At 52.0% G+C, this 19,771-nt stretch overlaps 1 protein-coding gene across 6 annotated transcripts in view; it reads right to left on the bottom strand.

Moving 5' to 3' along the window:
* Positions 1–2,211: 2,211 nt before the first annotated feature.
* LTBP4 (latent transforming growth factor beta binding protein 4) overlaps positions 2,212–19,771 on the bottom strand; it is a 28,933-nt gene continuing 11,373 nt past the window's right edge. For 4 of the 6 annotated variants that reach the window (XM_090260192.1, XM_090260193.1, XM_090260195.1 and 1 more), the window contains 21 exons: positions 19,399–19,530; positions 19,189–19,314; positions 18,299–18,424; positions 17,533–17,775; positions 16,975–17,100; positions 16,767–16,886; positions 15,697–15,825; positions 15,355–15,480; positions 14,862–14,984; positions 14,521–14,652; positions 12,682–12,813; positions 12,477–12,602; positions 11,239–11,385; positions 9,650–9,916; positions 9,365–9,436; positions 8,938–9,066; positions 8,609–8,755; positions 5,452–5,604; positions 4,170–4,535; positions 3,675–3,827; positions 2,212–2,625 (listed from right to left, as the gene is read on the bottom strand). In XM_090260192.1, the coding sequence (XP_090116318.1) occupies positions 2,471–2,625; positions 3,675–3,827; positions 4,170–4,535; positions 5,452–5,604; positions 8,609–8,755; positions 8,938–9,066; positions 9,365–9,436; positions 9,650–9,916; positions 11,239–11,385; positions 12,477–12,602; positions 12,682–12,813; positions 14,521–14,652; positions 14,862–14,984; positions 15,355–15,480; positions 15,697–15,825; positions 16,767–16,886; positions 16,975–17,100; positions 17,533–17,775; positions 18,299–18,424; positions 19,189–19,314; positions 19,399–19,530 (3,230 nt within the window). In that variant the 3' untranslated portion in view covers positions 2,212–2,470. The remainder of the gene's footprint in view (positions 2,626–3,674; positions 3,828–4,169; positions 4,536–5,451; positions 5,605–8,608; positions 8,756–8,937; positions 9,067–9,364; positions 9,437–9,649; positions 9,917–11,238; positions 11,386–12,476; positions 12,603–12,681; positions 12,814–14,520; positions 14,653–14,861; positions 14,985–15,354; positions 15,481–15,696; positions 15,826–16,766; positions 16,887–16,974; positions 17,101–17,532; positions 17,776–18,298; positions 18,425–19,188; positions 19,315–19,398; positions 19,531–19,771) is intronic. The other 2 variants (XM_090260197.1, XM_090260196.1) reach the window with 2 other exon arrangements.

Here is a 19,771-nt window from a genome sequence, read left to right as displayed (position 1 = left end):
TGTTCTCTCTGCCTGAAACACCCTCCTCCATAACTATAGCTGGCTCATTTTCCCACACCATTCAGGTCTCAGCTCAGACATCTCCTCTGCCAAGAGCCCTCCCTAGCTCTCACCCCCAAGGCTGATTTAAAGTTTGTGTTCCCAACACTCACATATTACAAAGCATATATAGAGAATATTTGTTGAATAAATGACTGAAGGGTCAATATTTGAGCCAAGTTCCCTGCATCAGCTGGAGGGTCACTTCCTGACTTCACTTTCTAGAGAGTTTTTTGTTTGTTTTGTTCTGTTTTGACTTGCTTTATTGAGCTATAATTTACATACCACACAACTCATTCATTTGAAGTGTACAACTCAATGGTTTTTATACAGAGTTTGCAGCTATTGCCCCCTTTTATGGAGCTTCGAGCCTCTTGTGGTCTGACAGTCCTCCCTGCCAAGGCCCCTGTGCTAGATGTTTCTCACTGTCTCATTGAAGGGGATGGAGTCTGGCTCCTCCCTCACCGTGGGAGGGACATCAGGAAAAGAACAAGACCTAGCCACCTGTCCTCACCATCTGCCCAACCCCAGGGCTCAGCATTTTCAGGGAGGCCCAGGGTATGTCAACAATCAGTGAGCACTTGCTATGTGCCAAGTGCAGTTCTAAGCACTTGACATAAGAAACAATTCACTTAACAGCCACCAACATGCTTGTAGAGTAGGCACTATTACTATAATCCTCCATATGGCACCAGTGGGAATGCGACTCCTCCTGAAGCTCAGGGGGTGCAGAGGGGGTCTGGACAAATAGGAGCCCCTGACCCCCATGTACACAGCTTTAGCTGTGCTTAGAAGATTAAAACTGGTAGTTCATGGGCAAGACATGACCCATAGGATGATTATAAAAAATATTGTTGTTTAAAATAGGGAGACTTAGCCCCAGCTGGTGTGCTTCAGTTGGTTGGGCATTGTCCAGCAAAGTGAAAGATCACCATTCCACTCCGAGTCAGGGCACATGGGTGGGTTGTGAGTTCAATCCCTGATCAGGGTGCATATGGGAGACTATTGATAGATGTTTCTCTCCTGTTCTTTCTCCCTCCCTTCCCCTTTCTCTAAAAATAAATAAGTAAAATCTTTGAATACAAATAAATAATTTAAAAATAAAATAAAATAGAGGAGGCAATTCCTACGGGCCCTTCCGGGTGACTGGAAGTCTCCACTTCCCCCTTCCCCTTCTCCTACTCCTAAACAAAATTAAAAAATAATAATAAAATAAAATAAAATAGAGAGACTCCCCTCTCTGTTTCACCCCAACCCTTAAGCAGGTCATGTATCCTCACTTTTGTGCTGTAGTTTTTGTATCCTGCACCTGCTGCCCTCTAACCTCATTCACCAGGTCCTATAAGCATTTGTGTTTGAGACCCTCGCAGTAACAGGGTGGAGAGTGACACAGGTCCAGGCTTTTGTTTTGTTCTAGTGCCAATGAATCCCCAACACCTGACCATCCCCTGAGCTTATGCCCAGCAAGCTCTTTTATGTTCTTTTGGGGGATTTTATTCCACACTCCCCACATGGCTGGAAATTAGGCAGGGGCACTGGGGACTCCATGCTGGTTCCCTTTCCCTTACACACGTAGCTCATTCCAGCCTCCAGCAGGACTGCTCCTCCCTGCTTTGTCACAGCCAAGTCTGGAGCTCAGGCCTGTGTTCACCCCTCCAGGCACTCCTGAGTGATAGCCCCACCCCCATGTCCCACTAGTACCATAATAGCTTTTGACTTCTTTGGAGAGTATGAGAAAATCTGGGGTACCATCTAGCTGAGAAAAGAGGGAGCACCCTGAACAGAGGCTACCCCACACAGGGAGAGGGAAGGGGAGCTCCGGGGGGATTTATTGGGAGGGTCAGTACTGTATTTAAAAATCCAGAGGCAAGATCTATCTCAAGATTAGAGAGGATGAAACAGACAGATAGGAAAAGGAGAAAGACACAGAAACAGAAACTAAAAGACAGAATCAAGCAGAGTAAGTGAAGCAGAAAGGAGACAAGAGAGAACAAAGAGAGAGGGAGGCACAGAGAAAGATGGAAACCGATGAAGAGGCAAACAGGAGACAGAGGCACGGAAGTTAATAGACAGACAGATAAGGAGTCAGGATGGGGAGAGGATACAATTTAGTGGTTCAAAGAACAAACTCCAGAGTTAGACTTTGAGAAACAGCCAGACAGAGGCAGAAGGTACAAAATAGGTGTTTTTTAATTGAAAACTTTTATAAAAAGGATTGAAAATATGAAGGGGACACTGGGCTAGGCCCGGGCCTTCGGCGTCAGTAGGAAGGGCTGATGGTGGCAGGAGCAGTGAAGGGCGTCCCCACTTCCGTCTGTGGATCAGTCGTCCACTCCCTCTGTCCGGCACCCTGATGCCCGTGTGCGCAAGCAGGCAGGAGGGAGTGCGCCGCGCGGAGCCCGCGCTGGGAGGCCCTGGGGGCTGCCCAGGCTCAGGCCCGAGGCCGGGCAGGCACACAGTGGTGCGGCTGGTGCGAGGGTGCAAATCCAGGGCGGCAGATACAGCGGAAGGAGCCATCAGTGTTGACGCAGTGCGCGTTGATGCAGAGCGGAACCGTCGCCTCAGCCTCGTTACACTCATTGATATCTGGGGAGGGGGTACAAGGAGTGCTGCTACTCAGGGCTGGGAACCTGGGAGTCTGCTTCCCTGTCCCCTGAGGCTCCTGGAGCAGAGGGGTGCAGAGACAGAGCCTTCCGTATGAGTTTGAACCCAGCCAGTACCATCTGCTTGCTGGCTGTGCGAGCCTGAGAAGATGGTTTAACCTCTCTGTGCCTCAGCTTTGTGTCCTGTAAGAAGGGTATGATAGCCCCTAAGTCACTAGGTTTTTGTTAGGAAAATAATACTGATGATGGTGTATCAACCACAGTAAATGCTTACTCCAAACTAGACATGTGTTGAGCATATTACCTGCATTAAATTTATCTTCCTAATAACCCTATGAAGTAGGTTCTGTGACTGAGTTTTACATATGTGCACACTGAGGCCCACCGTGGGGAAGCCCCTTGCCCAGTGTCACACAGCAAGCCCACACTGCGCTTAGCAGGCTCTCAGACCAACTCTCAAAGGCTCTGAGTGCCCCGCCCCCTGCTATTTCTCAGCTGTGAGACCTTGAGGAACTCAGTTCCCTTTTCTGAGCCTTAGCTTATAGTGTCATCGTAAATCAGTGTTAACAATGTTCACAATTCTTTGAAATGGGTTCTAGGACTATGGGCACTTCAGATGGGAAAAAAAAAAAACTTAGCATGGGACAGTGACCTGGCTGAGTCACACAGCAAATTGCTGGGCTGAGTCTGAAACCTCTCCAATTCTCTCAGAGTCCTGCGTTACTACTGTCTGTGCTAGGCAAACATGATCCATATTCCCACTTTACAGACAGGAATACTGAAGCTCTTCAAGAGGTCAAGCTGGTTGCGCTGGTAGTCCTTAGACATCACACCTTCCGGATTCTACCCGTCTGCCCTGCTTCAACTCCAGCCCCGGCACCGGGGTCAAGCGCTGCTTTCCTCAAGCCTGACCCCACCTTTGTCAGCCTCCTCCTTCCAGGCTAGCCCTTCCTCTCAATGTCACTGAGTACCCACCTTTAGTCAGGGTTTCCACCCTCTCCCCAGGCAGCCTGGCCCCAGCCATCCCCTCACCGACGCAGGCCATGCGGGTCATGTCCAGGCGGTAGCCATCGAAGCAGTCGCAGGTGAAGCCCTCGGGGACGCGTACACAGCGTCCATGGGCACAGCCATCCAGGATCCCACACTCCTCCGCTTCCAGCCCCTGATAGGGCCCAGCCAGAGCGCCTGCGGAGAATGCACGGACTCCCTGAGTCAGGGTCTGTGTCTTCTCTCCGTTATTTCCCAAAGGCCAATGGGTCTATATCCCTGTATGTCCCCTTCCGAACGGCCCATCCTCTCCAGGGGGCGCTATGGTGCTCTCCTGAGCTTTCCCTCTGTCCGCACCTATTTCTTGGTGGGTCTGCAGATATGTCTCTGTTCTGTGACTTCATTTGGGTTTTCTCATCTCTCTGAGTCTGTCTCTCCCCCTGACGTCTTTGTTTCTGCATCCCTCTCCTTCCTCCTCCCTGTCTCCATATCTGCACAGTACTGTCCTCATCTCATTCCCCATCAGCCTGCAGTGCTCACCATCTTCACGAGGCTCACTGGGCTCTGGGAAGGAGCCACGGGTGTCGCGGGACCGATAGCGCCAGCGGGTGCCGGGGCCGGGTGGAGCAGGAGCCTCAGATTCGCCATAGGGACCACCATCCTCAAAGTCAGGCATGTCGAAGGGTGGCATTCCATAGGGGGCCTCCCGGCGCGCGAAGGGCCCAGGTGGCGGTGGGTAGGGGTCATAGGGTAGCACAGGTGGTGGGTACAACTCGGGCCCATACGGAAGGCCCTGATAAGGTGGACCTAGGTCCGGACCATACTCATAGGGGAGTCCAAAGCCACCTGGCCGTGGGGGACCATAGGCAGGAGGACGCAGCACATTGCACAGGGCCTCAAAGTCATCTGTGAACAGAGTCAAGCCTAACAGTCATCCCTTGCTTGCCTTGCACCTACCATTCATATTCCCACTGTGGGAAGAACCCAGAGGAGAGGGTGGGAGGGTCTTGGGCTGAGGCATGGAAGGCGCTTCAGAGGAGGGCCTGGACTTGCAGGGTGGGGATCAGGGGTTCTGGAGTCAGGATTGAGGGTCGAAGGCCTGAGACTAGGATTCAAAGGTACTGGGGACAGAAGTACTCAAGATTGCAGCTAGGAATTATGGTCCAATGTGCTGGAATTTGGAGGACCTATGGGAACTCTGACTAGAGGCCTACAGAAATGGAATACTGAAGTTTTAGGGACAAGGACTGGGAATTCCCAGAAACTGCTACTGGGGTCTTCAGGAGCCAGGACACATGGGAGGGGATCTGAGCCATAGGATCAGGAGGTCTGAGGATTGAGTGTGGGGTCTTTGGGCCTGGGATTGGTCTGGGTTCCCAGGGGCTGAAGATTGGGGGAATCAAGGGTTTTAAGGGCCCTATGTGTTGTGATCTTAGGCACCTGGACAATGCAACTTGGAGGCCTGTGGGTTATGACCAGAGTCCATGAGCTGGGATGGTGGGGTTGGAACAAATGGTATTGGAGGACTAACAATCCAGAATTTGGGGGAGGGGTTCTCATGGGCTGTTTGGGGATCCTGGATGCCAGGAACTGAGGGTCTGAGAGACCAGACCTCAGGGCCCTATGGGACTGGAACTATGAGACCTGCTAATAAGACTGGGGGGTCTTTGGGATGTGACTTGGGTACTAAAGGACCAAGATTTAGGAATGGGCTGGGACATTTGGGAGTCCAACACTGGGTCTAAGACTAGGAGATCTAAGAGTCTGGATTTGGAGCCTGAGGGGCAGGGCCCCTGAGTGCAACCCAGGTAGGTGGCAGTACCTGAGTCCTGAGCAGGACAGAGGGCGCAGTCCATGCCCCAGGCCTCCCCATAGAGGCAGCAGCACTCTGTGTAGGTGGCCTGACGGTCCAGCCGAGGGCGGCTGCACACGAGGTCAGCCCCCACCTCCTGCCAGCACACTCCCAGGTTATCATCTGAGGGCAGAGACAACATGCATCAGGGTGGGACCAACACTTAGCCACCTCTGCCTATCAACAAATCCTTCTCATCAGCTGGGATCTGACTCCCAGAAGCCCTCTGAGGTAGTTCCGAGGTTCTGAATTGAGGACAGGGCTTGATCTGACATGAGACTGTCATATAGAAGGAAAGAGCAGAGGGTTTCCAATGCCTGGGAGATAAGGTCTAAGAGAGTTCTACCCAAGCCTGGCCTCTAGAAGATTGTGTGACCTCAGGGAAGTTGCTTTTTCTCTCTGAGAATTGTTTGAATGAAGTGTTTGGGCATGTTGTAGGAACAAAGTTTGGGTCCATGGGCAAAAAAAGGAGCCCAAAGAAATAGAGACAAACACATCCAAATAGTCAGAAATTCAAAGAAGAACAGGTGCTCTCACTGGGTAGCTCAGTTAGTCAGAGCATCCTCCCCATATGCCAAGGTTGCAGGTTCGACCCCTAGTCAGGGCACGTACAAGAATCAACCAATGAATGCATAAATAATTGGAACAAGAAATCAATGTTTCTCTCTTCTCTCAAAATCAATAAATAAAATTAAAAGAAAAACAGGTAAGCAAAGATGCAGAGAGAAATGGGAAGAAACAGGCCTAGAAATAACAATAGACCCAGAAAATGTCAGAGTCAGAGAAAAACCTAAAGACAAAAACGCAGAGAAAGGTGGAAAGAGTCAGAGATATACAGGAAAATAACAGGGATCACACCTTTAGCACTTAGACCAGGCCTTGTTCTGTCCTTAAAAATAAACATTTTCAGACTACCAGCTGAGATGGAGGCCTAGACAGACATGCTGCATCTCCCTCCACAACTAAGAAGGAATACAGCTACCTCAAAACTAGAGACAGCAAGAAGTTCCAGAAAATCAAGCTGCATGGAAGTACAACAAACAAAAATATAAAGAAGAAATACTCATCCAAACAGGTAAGAAGGGTGGAGCTAGGGTGAAGAAGAAACGATGTGGCAGAGGCAGCAGCAGCAGTGGCAGCAGCAGGCCAGCGGAAAGCGCAGTCACACATTTTATAAAGTACGGAGGGACACTTGGGGAGCGCTCCCAGCACCAAACCAGACTGGACAACTCATGGTTCCAGCGCCGGGGAAAATAAAGCCTCATTGCTTCTGACTGTGCAAACCAGTGGGCGTTGGAGCAGAAGAAGAAATTGCTAGTCTCTCAGCACAGTCCATTTGTTTAGAGGGCCCTCATTGTCCGAGAGCCTCTGCATATCCACCCACTCTGGTAATGACAGCCAGAGCAACAGCTAGAGGGGTGCCAGTCCCATACGGGAAGTGGGAGAAGTTCCTGGAAAAGAAGCAAGTGCTGAGCAAGCAGCATTGTTCCCTCTCAGACCCCTCCCCCACATACTGCACCACACCGTGGTGAAACAGGTCGTCCATAAGTACTGATGAAAACCTAAGGCTCCGCCCCTTACAACATAACAGGTGTGACAGCTCTACCTAAGACACAGAGGCAAACAAACACAGGAGCCTGTCAAGATGAGGAGACAGAGAAGTATGGCCCAAAAGAGGGAACGGATCAAGGTTCCACTGGGAGAACTAAGTGACAAGGAGAGAGCCAATGTAACAGATGAGGAGATAGCCAACCTAACAGATGCAGAGTTCAAAACACTGGTGATAAAGATGCTTACAGACTTGACAGATATGCTTGAGTACGGCAAACACAGAAGAGAAGAAGTGAAGGTTATGCTAAGTGAAATGAAGAAAAATCCACACAAAACCAATGGTGAAGAAAAGGACACCAGGGTTTGAATCAATGATTTGGAATATAAAGAAGAAATAAATAGTCGACCAGTACAGAATGAATAAACAAGAATTGAAAAAAATGAGGAGAGGCTTAGGAATCTCTGGGACAACTTTAAATGTGCCAACATCCAAATCATAGAGGTCCCAGAAGGAGAAGAGGAAGTGCAAGAAATTGAAAACTTATGTGAAAAAATAATAAAGGAAATTTCTGAAATTTGGTGAAGGAAATAGACAAACAAGTCCAGGGAGCACAGAGAGTCCCAAACAAGCTAGACCCAAAAAGGACCACACCAAGACACATCATAATTAAAATGCCAAAGGTTCAAGATAAAGAGAGAAGCTTAAAAGCAGCAAGAGAAAAGCAGAGAGTTGCCTACAAAGGGGTGCTTATAGGACTATCAGCTGATTTCTCAAAAGAAACTTTGCAGGCAAGAAGAGACTGGCAAGAAGTCCTCAATGTGATGAAAAGCAAGGACCTGCAACCAATACTACTCTCTCCAGCAAGCTATCATTTAGAATGGAAGGGCAGATAAAGTGCTTCCCAGACAAGGTAAAGCTAAAGGAGTTTATCATTACCAAGCCATTATTATATGAAATGTTAAAGGGACTTATTTAAGAAAAAGAAGACCAAAACTATGAACATTAAAACGGCAACAAACTCACAACTATCAACAACAGAATCTAAAAAATAAAAACAAAAACTAAGTAAACCAAAATAGGAACAGAATCGCAGGTATGGGGATCATTTGGAGGGTTATCACTGGGAGGGAGTGCAGAGATTAAGAAGCATAATTGGTAGGAACAAAATAGGAAGGGGGAAGTTAAGAATAATATAGGAAAGGATGAAGCCAAAGAATTTATATGCGTGACCCATGGACATGAACTAAGGGCAGTGGGATTGCTGGAGGGAAGTGGGGTACTGGCAGAGGGGAGGAAAGGGAAAAGAAAGTGGGACAACTAACAACATAATCAATAAAATATACTTTTTTAAAAAGTAAGTGAATAAAACCACAATTTTCAGCTAATCTCAAAAACAAACAAACAAACAAATAAATAAATAAATAAAATTTCACAACCATCTTATAAGGTAGGCATATTGCCAATTCATCCGATGTGCACGAAGGAAGTGGGATCCAAGGGGCTGGGCAGCGTGGCCATGACTGGGGCAGGGCGTAATTGGCTGGGTGGGGCAAGGCGGGCTTGAGGCCATGTTACCCAGGCTCTGGCTCTCATTGGAGACGCAGCGGCGTTGCGAGCCGTCCAGCACCAGTGGGGGCTCACACGTGCAGTGGTAAGAACCCACGGTGTTGACGCAGCGGCCTCCCTCACAAGCCGGCTCCTCGTCTGCGCACTCGTCATTATCTAGGGTGGCACGGAAGTGGTTAAGAAGCAGCCCTCTCCACTGTCCCAGTCCCCAGTGCATTGACAGTGATAGATAGAATCTGGACTCCATGAAGGACGTTCCTACTAGTGGTGGCCACATTCCGGAAAGGGGCTGGCGTGGTGGAGGGTATTTGGGGGAATGGTGGAGGTGGGGCTCATACCGACGCACTCCAGTCGCCGGGTATGGTAGTAGTAGCCGTTGCTACAATAACACGAGTAGCCTGGAGCCGTGTTCACGCACACACCACTTTTGCACACCTGGTCTCGAAACAGCTGGCACTCGTCCACATCTGCGGGAAGGGTGGTCAGAGGCACGCCCCCACCAAGAGAGGTGGATGCAGGCCAGGGTGTGGAGGGGGCTGGATGGTAGGGGGAGTGTGTGGCTGTGTGGCAGGGCCAGGGACGAGAGAGACAGAGAGATGTCAATAAAGACCCAGACATAGAGACAGGGAAAGATGGAGATTGAGGGATGGTGGGGGAGGAGACAGAGAAACTGGGTGTGAGAGGGAAATATGGAAAACAGACAGGGTGGGAGGGAGCTGGGCCTGGGGGGGATGAAGGTAGGTGGGGCTTAAAGTCTGGCCTCACCTCTCCGGAGGCTTGGGTCTCCCCTAGGTGCCAGGTAGCCCCGGCCGTGGGGGCACAGAGACTGGTACTCAGCTGCACACAAAGACAAGGCTAAGCCCAGACCCCAGCATCACAGCCCCAGTCCTGGGCCTGCTCATGCCCACCTGTCTCAGTGCTTACTCTGGTCCCATGCCCACCCTTCAACACCCAAGTCTTCAGCCCTCACACCTGTTTGTGCCCACCTCTCAGCCTCATGCCCACTACCCAGACCCTCAGCCCTGTGTCCCCGCAGCAGCCCATGCCCACCTGTCTCCGTGCTCGGGCACTGCTGGATGCGGCAGCCGCTGCCCCAGCCCTCCCCCACAGTGCAGCAGCACTCCTGCCACGTCACATTCCGAGCCAGGATGTTGTCACATGCATCTGGAGCTGCTGTGTCAAAGTAGCACTCCCTGCGCCCGCTGCCCACAGGTCCCTGCCTAGGTGGGCTCGGTCGGTTGGGTGGGAGTGGTGGGGGTGGCCTGGCTGCCAGACCAGGGCTGGCAGGTGCCTGGGGCTGCGAGCCTGGAAATGTGCCTGGGGAAACAAGAGGCTTTAGTTAGTGTGGACTGAACCTCCAGTCCCCATGTTATAAATCGGGAAACTGAGGCAGAAAGGGCTCCCAGCCATTAGTGGTAGAGCCAGACTCCACTCTGTCATCGAACCTTTCTGCTACTCTCACCTCCTGTCATTTCTAAGGCTCTTACCTTCCAGACGTCTGGCCCATCACTGAAGCTGCAATTTGGACAGGAGAGGGGATTTCCTTGACCCCCTGGATGCCTCCCTGTGTTCTCACCTCCAACAGGTCCCAAACTGGCCTTGGAGTCTTCATCCCCAAACCTACGCCTGGGTCAGGCCACCTCTCCCTCACCCAGGCAGCCCCACATCTTGTTCACTTGGCCTCTCACGAGTGTCTCTCTCGCCTGCCCACCCTTTCCCTACAATGGCTGCCGCCTTGATCCAGTCCTGTCTTCTCTGCCTGGTCCCTGCCCCAGCCTATTGCCCAGTCTCCCAGCACCCAGGGCCACCTCCTCCAACCCACCTTCACATGGCAGTCAGAGGAGGTCTCAGAATCTGACTAAACCTCCCCTCCTGTTCAAAACCCATTCACAGTGCCAGGGTAACCTCAGGACAAGTCTGGCCTCCTGACCACGGTGAGTCAGTGTGGCCTGGCAACAGCCTCTGCTGTGGCCTCTCTCCCCACTCCTTCCCTTGCTCTGTAAAGCCTGCCTCCCTGTGCTTTCTCATCCAGCCCTGATTTCTTTGGGTTGTCACCGTCTAGATATCTCTGTCAGCCCCCAGTGTATTGTGAGCTTCTTCAAGACAGAGTGATCTTTCCTGGTCATTACTGTGTTCCCAGTGCCCAGAATAGGGACTAAACACAGTGGATGTCCTGTGAACATTTGTTGAATGAAGAAATCTGGTAAAGTCAGGCAGGTCCAGGATCTAGTTCTCCTGATGCCGAGTCCCACTGCCCAGGTTAAGCCATGAGTTCTGAAGTTTTTTGCTGTTTAAAACAATTGTATTTTCCCTGGCTGGTTTGGCCCAGTGAATTGAGTGCAGGCTTGTGAACCAAAGATTCACTGGTCTGATTCCCAGTCAGGGCACATGCCTGGGTTTCGGGCCAGGTCCCCAGTTGGAGGGGGTGTGCGAGAGGCAACCACACATTGATGTTTCTCTCCCTTTCTCCCTTTCTTCCCCTCTCTCTGAAAATAAATAAATAAAATCTTAAACAACAACAACAACAACAACAATGGCATTTAACTGATGGCAGCTGTCCTCATCACGAGTGGTTAGACCACATCAATTTTCTGGGGGCAAGCAGCCATGAGTTAAATAGACACTGACATCAGTCTCACCAGCAGAAGTCCGTGGGGGAACACAGCGTCCAGTCATGGGGTCAAACTCCTCAGGACTGGTGGGGCAGACACAGAGGAAGGAACCTTCCACATTCTCACACAGGGCAGCTCCACACACACCCTGTAGTGTTTCACATTCATTCACATCTGTGAACAGAAGACAATAGGGCAGAGGAAGTCAATGGTGGTAAACTCTGAGCTTTCAAATATAACGGGTATTTTTAATGGCCCAAACCCTGTCATTGACTTCTTTTTTAGTGACAAACCCTGAATTTCCCTTGGGAGCCTCCTGCTCCTCGGTTTTCAGCCCATGTGTTTTGAAGGGAGCTACATCTACTCCTAGGGGTGCGAACAAGTCTCAGGCACAGACAACCAGATTGCTGCATTTCTCTGGTTCAGAGACAGGCAGTGCCTAAGGTAGGCCAATCAAAGCCAGTCCTGGGATTTGGGCTGGGAATGTTGAGAAAGAGCCTCCATCTGTAGCTAGGGTTGCCAAGCTGAGGATGCCAGCCAGAGGTGCTAGGGCCACTCTGTCATTGGGAAAAGAGAGTCTGCCTGAAAATGATGCAAAGAGGAAAGCAGAGCTGAGAGAGCTAGACGGGCAGCCTTGTTACAACTCCTGGATCCAAATATGCCTGAAGTTCAAATATATCCCAGGGCTTCGCAGTTTTAATTCCTTTTAAAGAAATATAGCCTGTTGTGTTGACATCTGTCAAAACTTAGAGAATATATAATTAAGATTCATGCATTTCACTGTATGTAAATTGAACCAGAAATGAAAATATCTATAAGTACATACAGAACTCTGGTAAATGATATGTACATTGAAGAATTTAGAAAGCAGTGTACTGGTGACTGTAATTTAATTTTAAATCTATCCAGAAAATTAGGTGGATTCATGGATATGAGGAAGCAAGTATAATAAACTCATAATAATAGAATATAGGTTATGCTGTATGTTTAGAAAATGTCTTCATAAAATGTTGGGGAAAAATAAAGAATGTTTATGTGCATTTAAGATTAGTGTATTTTACATACTTTATGTATGATTTTTAAAAAAGCATCCCCTAAATGAAATCTGAATGAAGAGGTTTTCCTGACATGAAGATGATCTTATATCTCAAGGTCTCAATTCTATACCCGCAAAGTTCACATTGTTCAGATTTATGAAGAAGGGCTGGGCCTGACCCACCTCTTCTCCACCCTTTGGCCCTACCCACACTCTGGAGTCCCCGTACCCACGCAATGACGTCCGTCCCGGGCCCCCTCGTAGCCCTGGTCACAGAGGCACTGGAAGGAGCCAGGCAGGTTCTGGCATACAGCATGGGCCCCACAGAAGGACCGATTCCGGCATTCATCCACATCTGCAACCAGCAGACAGTCAGGTCATTGTTGGACCTTATATCTCCTCCACAGCTCACCCAATGCCCGATGAACACCCACCCTGGCATCCACCCCCAGGCGTGGGCTGGTAGCCAGGGTCACAGGCAGGCATGCAGCGGTAGGAGCCAGGGGTGTTTTCACAGCGCTGGGCTCCACAAATTGCTGGACCATATTCTTGGCACTCGTCCACATCTGCAAGAGCGGGGACAGGGTGAGGGGAAGAGAAGGGAGTCACAGGCCTGGATTCACAGGTTCCTGATGCCAATTTCAATTCTCATGACTGAGAAGTCTGTGAATCTTCTATTACAGGAGTCTGAGCGTCTAAAGGTCGACAGTAATGATAACTCCTAAGGCCTCATTGCCCTCTCAGGAACACTTTTCCTTCAGCTATCTGCATGGCTTCCTCCCTCACTTCACTCAAGTGCCTAGGTTAAGTCCTTCTAGCACCCCTTCTCCCACTGCCCTATCATCTCTGTCCATTTGTCCTGTTCTGTTTTCCTTTTTAAATTTGACATCATATTATAGTCACTTCCCTAGAATGTAAACTCCACAACAGCAGGGACTTGTGTCTATTTTGTTCCTGACCATATTCCCAGGGCATAGAATAGTACCTAACATATAGTAGGTGCCCCAAATTGTTTGCTGAGTGAGTTTTGAATTAATTTACCTATTTAAGGGAATGTGGGGTGCTGGGTGGAGGGGAGGCAAAGGGGAAAAATTGGGACAACTCTAATAGCATAATCAATAAAATGTGGTTTTAAAAAGAAGAAATAAATGTAAAGATAAAAAACATTACCTATTTATTGTCTGTCTGTCCCTCCTCCCCACATCAGCTCCATGAAGGCAGAAATTTTGTTTGACTTATTGCCTGTTGCAGCCCCAATGTCTGGCACACAGCAGGTGCTTAGTGCATTCTTGTGGAATTAATGAATGAGAACCCCTGGACCTAGGTTTTCATGAGTCAGAGGTCTGGCAACCAGAGAGCCAAAGGCAGCCCACCGTCATTTCATCTGTACCACAAAATGCTGACGCACACTCCATTCAAAAATGTCTTAGATTAGTCCTAGCCTCCTGTCTCAGCCAGTACCCTGCCAGAGCCTGCTGGAGGAATGCAGCAGAGGGGCTGGGAGGTGAGGGGTGAGGCAGGGGCATGGAGGGGTAGGGAGGCATTGGAAATGAGAAGAGTAGGCAAAGGGTGGTCTGAAGATGGAGCAGAAACTGGAAGGTGTAGACCTGTAGTTCTCAAGACCTGGAGAAGTCTGAGGAAAGGCAAAGGACTGAATCTAGAGAGACAAATAGCTCTTTAAAGGGTGCAGTTTAAGTGGGCAGGGGTCAGTGCTTAGAGAAACCTGGGGAATTTTTCATTGGAAAAAGATGGGGCCTGGGACAGCCAAGGTTGCACCTCTTTGGAGGGACAGTTGGAAGGAGAGCTAGTGATGGAAGGTGGGAAGAGGGCAGGTCCAAAGAGAAGGGGCCTGAAGGGGGAGAAACAAGGAGTTTTAATCCAATTGGAAGGGTGGGGGGAAAGCATGCTAACTGTTCTTAGGTTAGAGATGTTTTCCTGGAATAATTCGCCAGGCAAAGGGGGCGTGGGCTGCTTCTGGAAGTAAGGTTTGGCCTGGTTCCTGATAGCAGTGACTTCCTTCATTCCTCCACCTCGCCTTCACAAGAAAGTACAAGACACACTAAAATAATATTGAATGCCAACTGCAACTGATAAATAAAACAAATTTTAAAGAAAAATAAATAAAAAGAAAAGAAGACATCAGTGTCTTATTTCCAGCACAGAGATGGGGATAGAGTTAAGTGCATTGGTTGGGGCCCTTTCCCTTCTCACGAGACATGCGATCCCCAAAGGAACCAACTCCAGCAACTTAGAGGTGAGGGCAGTGGAATCACCGTCACAGGTGCCTTCAGGGCCCGCGTTGTAGCCAGGGTCACAGTCTCGGACGCAGCGGTAGGAGCCGGGGGAATTCTCACAACGCTGGGAGCCGCATAGGGCTGGGCCTCTCTCGCGACATTCGTCCACGTCTGAGGGGTGAGGCAGGGCAGTCAGATGGCGGAAGCAGGGGAGGTAGAGAAGCAAAGGAGAAAAGACGCAGGAATCAAGGAGGGAAGAAGACAGTCAAGAGGAGGAGGCGGGGACGCAGAGAAGAGGGCAAGAGAGCAAGAGGGCAGAGGACGGGAGACAGGAGGCAGAGGGAAGAAAGGAGGCGTGAGGCCACGGCGGGGCCTCTCACCGAGGCAGGAGGCGAGGTCTGGGCCGGCGCGGTGTCCCGGGGGACAGACGCACTCAAAGGAGCCGTCGGTGTTGGTACAGATGCCGCTCTGGCAGAGGTCCTCCTCGCTGCATTCGTCAATATCTACAGGACAGTGTCCAAAACCAGGGCCACCTCTTCCTCCGCTTAAGCTCCCAGGCCACGCCCCTCCACGGCCCTTTCCCCGCCCCTCTAGCTCCAAGGCCTTTAACACCTTCCCCGAATTATCTTAGGCTCCGCCCTTCCCTGCAAGCCCCACCCCCTCCGACGGGTTTAGGCTCCTTCCTTTCCAATCACTGCCCAACTATTCAAATGTAGCCCTTCCCTTTTCTTGCCAAGCCCCGCCCCTCCCTTCTCGGCTACAGGGCCCCCAAGCCCCGCCCTCAAGACGCAATCCGAACTGAGGATTTCCCATTCCACCTTCTACTTGCCCTGCCTTTTCCTGGTGTACGATCACCCTTTCCTGGGTACAGACCGAGACAGGAGGCTCCACGAGGTCCTGGCCGGTAGCCGGGGGCACAAGTACAGGCAAAGGAGCCGTCGGTGTTGAGGCACTCGCCGTGGGGGAAGCAAAAGTCGCTCTCAAGGCACTCGTTCACGTCTAGGAAACCCGATAGACCTGGGGTTCACCGGACTCGCCCCCGAAACCCCAACCCCGCCCACAAAGCGGCAACCTTGGCCCCAAGCCGCGTCCCAAACGGCGGGTTACTAAGCTCCACCCACAGCTCCTCAGTCCAGCTTCCACCTCCTTAACAGGCTCGCCCAGAAACCCAGGCCCATCTCGCAGACTCTATGGCCCTTTCCCTGTCCTGCCCACCTGCACAGGGCCCGGGCCGGCCAGGCGGTGCCCGGTAGCCGGGCGCGCAGCTGCAGTGGAAGGAGCCTTCGGTGTTAGTGCAGTGGCCATGGGGGCCGCAGGAGGCGCCTGAACTGCATTCGTCCACATCTGTGGAAAGGGGGAGGTTTCAGAAGGGGTCCAGTCTAGAGACACACAGGACAGATCCCCTTGGGGCAAGGGGTCTGGAGGAGGTGATGAGAAGTATCTTGGGTTGTATATGAGGTGAAGGCTCCATGGCAGAAGTGGGTTGGGGAGAACAGGTTTATCTGATTCTGGATACCACAGCTGGAGGTCCTGTGGATCTGGGTTTCTGGGAACTCCCTGTGCCAGGATCATGGGGTCAGGTGAAGGAACTTTGGACTGGTACAGGGGTCAGAAATTAATTAGAATAAGGGGTCAGGTATTACAAATCAGGATCATTGGATGGCATTCTGATGAGTCAAGGGTCAGAGTCAGTGCCTGGGATATGAGAACAATTAAGGTCAGGGTTATAGTCAGGGTCCAGAATTTTGCCTCTAGTCAGGGGTTGGCACCAGGGATCATGAACCAAATCAGGCCCCAGGGAAGGGACTCTGAGAAGAGACAGGGGCAGTGAAAGAGACAGGATCAAGGGTCACACACAGTCAGAGGTTGTTGTGGTCAGAGTTATAGTCAGGAATTATGCTTAGGTCAAATGTCACAGTCAAGTTCAGGGGTCACAGGTCACATACAGGGGCAGAAACAGGCAGGGTCAGGAGGGTCACAATTGTTATTAGCAAGGGTCATAATTAGAGTCAAATATCAAGCTGAGGGTTCACAAGTCACAGAGTAAGAAGTCATGTTCAGGATCATGGGTTGTGGTTCAGGCCAGAAACTGCAGTCTGAGTCAGGGGTCTATAGTCTATGGTAAAAGTCACAGTCAAGCTCTGAGGGTTGTGGTTCAGGTAAGGGCATTGAGGTCAATGTCAGGAGGTATGGACCAGGTCTGGGTTGTAGTCCAGAACAGGGGTCACCATCTAGATCAGAAGTCATGGTGCAGGTCCAAGGTCACAACCAGAGCCTGCTCTCACCAGTACATCGGCCACGGTGCAGATGGTAGCCGCCAGGACAAGCCCTGCACTGGAAGGAGCCAGGTGAGTTCACACACTCCTGCCCAGGACATGCCAGGTGGTTCTCACACTCATCCACATCTAGGGGGCAGGGGAGAGTATGGCTTTGAAGGAGCAACCCAATTGCCCCCTCACCCATCCACAGTCCTCCCTCCCTTCCCGGCCTCACCCTCGCACTCAGAGCCAGCAGAGTTGGGTTGGAAGCCTGTTGGGCAGATGCACTGGAAGCTGCCTTCTGTGTTCTCACAACGGCCATAGGCGCAGGGCTGGGGGCTACGGGCACATTCATCCACATCTGGGGCAGAGGGAACCAGTGGGGCTGAGGAAGGATATGGGACCCATCCCCACTGCCATCACCACCCACCTCAGCATTCCAGTCTGGAGACAGCCTCCTGGACTTTGCCCTGGCTGCTCTCTCCTTCCCTGTTTCCCCATTAATGGTCTCTCCTGCATGTGGCCTTCCTGCCTTAGAGCTGTCCCCTCCTCAGGGGTCCCACAAGCACAAGAGTATCATCCAAAAAGGGAGGTGATATGGAGAACACCTTCATATTTAGAGAAAGGGGAGAAGACTCTGGAGTGAGACTCTGCCCATCCTCTCAGTCCCCCCTACACTCTGCCCTGTCCTCCACCACAGAGCTCCATCACCCTGCCTCTCTGTCCCCCAGTCACGTCTCTTCAGTTCTCACAGCAAAGGGGGGTGGAGTGCACTTAGACTCAGCATCCTCACCTTGGCAGGGGGCCCCTGGCCCTCGGGATCGGAAGCCAGCAGGGCAGGCACAGTGATAGGAGCCCGCTGTGTTGTCACAGCGGCCTGGCCCACAGGGTGGTGGCTCCTGGGCACACTCATCCACATCTTCTTCACATGCTGAGCCCCGGAAGCCAGCCGGGCAAACACAGCGGAAAGAGCCGGGCAGGTTCTCACAGACCCCTCGGCCACAGAGGCCTGGGTTTTGGATGCATTCGTCCACATCTGCAGGGGCAAGGGACTCCTTTATGCCCCGCCCCCCGCATTCTACACTTTGCCTCCCTAACCTGCATCACCTTGACTTACCACCCTCTATCACACTGTCCTCATCACTCTGCACTCTATCCTCCATCACTCTTCCTCCTTGTCACCATCATTCAGCCACCCTGTCTTTCATCATTTTAACTCTCCAACCTCCACCCTTCTATCTTTTCAATCCCTGTTATAAACTGCCTGTCTGCCTCCTAGAACTCTGCCTTTCTAGGTCCCACCAGTGTGAGCCTCCTTCTACTCTGTCTCCTATAACTGACATACCCATCCTTCATGGCTCGGTCGTTGTTTCCCGTCACTTGGCTTCTTTATCCCCATGTCACTGTCGCTGCAGCCATGAGGCTGCACGTCTGGTTCTCAGAACCTCACCTCTGTCTCCCAACAGTCAGCCTCATTGCTCAGTCTCTCCAGTCCTCATGGTTACCGCTCTGCCCTTCCCACCACAACCCCTTCCCCTTGGCGCCTTCCAGTCACTCACCCTGGCAGCCTGCTCCGTGGGGCGCAGCCTGGTACCCAGCAGGGCACACGCACAGGAAGCTGCCTGGCGTGTTCTCACAGCGCCCGCGGTCACAGGGAGGCGGCACGCGATGGCACTCATCCACGTCTGCGGGCACAAACCGGGAGGCTGGAACTGGGGCAGACACTCCTCCCTCCCCTCCAAGCCCCGCAGTCGCAGGGAGGCGGGGTGGGCAGGGGCGGAGCCAAGCTTGGGCCAGAGCCAGGGTGGGAGGGAGACAAGGGCGGTAGGAGGGGTTCGGAGTAGGGAGATTTAAGACGAAGGCGGGGCTTAAGTGGGGAAAGCAGGAAAAGGTCTGGGGACCCCACCAGGGCAGAGGCCGAGAGGTGAACGGTGAAGGGGGCCACGTAGGAAGAGCAGAGCCTGGGCAGAGCAAGGGAGGGAAGGAAAGTTTGGGAGACCGAGCAAAGAGGTGTCAGGAGAGAGGGAAGGGGCGATCTTGGGACGGGGTACTGGTGGCAGGGTGGGTTCAGGGGTCGTCCTCAGTAGATAGGTTTCGACAGTTGGAGGGCAGGGGCGGGACCGGGGGCCGGTGGGAGTTAGGCTGGCACATGGAAGGGGCTGGGCCACGGGAGGGCGAACTCGGATCTGGTCCTGGAGAAAGACTGAGTAGTATAGCAGAGTAGGGATTCGCCCGGACCGGAAGGGCCCACTGGGCGGGGAGGAGGCAGTGGAGGGGCGGAAGGTAGAGCGGGAGTTTGGGGGTGAGCCAGGGCGTGGGGCCAGGGCTGCAATAGTAGGGCCAAAAGGGTTTGAGGAAGCGTGAGAGGGACGGAACTGCTGTGGAGGAACAGCAGGAGCGAGGTCCGTGCAGAGGTGAAACCTGGAGCGAGGTACGGCTGATTTCTCACCCAGACACTCCGTAGCCCGAGCGCCGGCTCGGAAGCCCGGGCCACACACGCAACGAAAGCTGCCTGGTGTGTTTTCGCAACGCCCGGGAGCACAGGGCGGGGGCATGCGGCGACATTCGTCCACGTCTGAGGGCACGGAGGGGACTTGTCAGGAGGTGACCCGACACAGTCCCCCGCCCCGCCTCCGTCAATCCCCTCGGTCTAGCTCACCAATGCAGTGTGTGCCCTGCGGGTTGAGCCGGAAACCGGAATCGCACGCGCAGGTGTGGCCACTGGGCCGTGGGATGCAGCGTCCCGGGCCGCAGACCTGGGGATTGCGCTGACACATGCTCGCGGAGGGACCTGGGGAGTCCAGTCAGCCAGGGTTCTCCCATTTCTGAACCCTCTGTCCCATTCATTCCCATACAATCCCCTCAGATCCTTTGCCTGAAACACCTTCATGGACGTCCCTCCCAAAGCCGTCTTCTACCTGTGACCATCCTTTTTTATCGTGAGATGTTCTCATCAGATCCTCTCCCTAAACTTTTCCATAATACCGCCCTAAAGTCTCCATTTTAAAATGTTTTGCTCTCTAATTCTCTGC

The sequence above is a fragment of the Furipterus horrens genome, unplaced genomic scaffold (assembly GCF_987537825.1).
Source record: "Furipterus horrens unplaced genomic scaffold, mFurHor1.1.pri manual_scaffold_13, whole genome shotgun sequence".
NCBI classification, from domain to species: domain Eukaryota; kingdom Metazoa; phylum Chordata; class Mammalia; order Chiroptera; family Furipteridae; genus Furipterus; species Furipterus horrens.
Note: the sequence above shows the minus strand (reverse complement) of the source record. Positions and strands in the feature narration are given on the sequence as shown.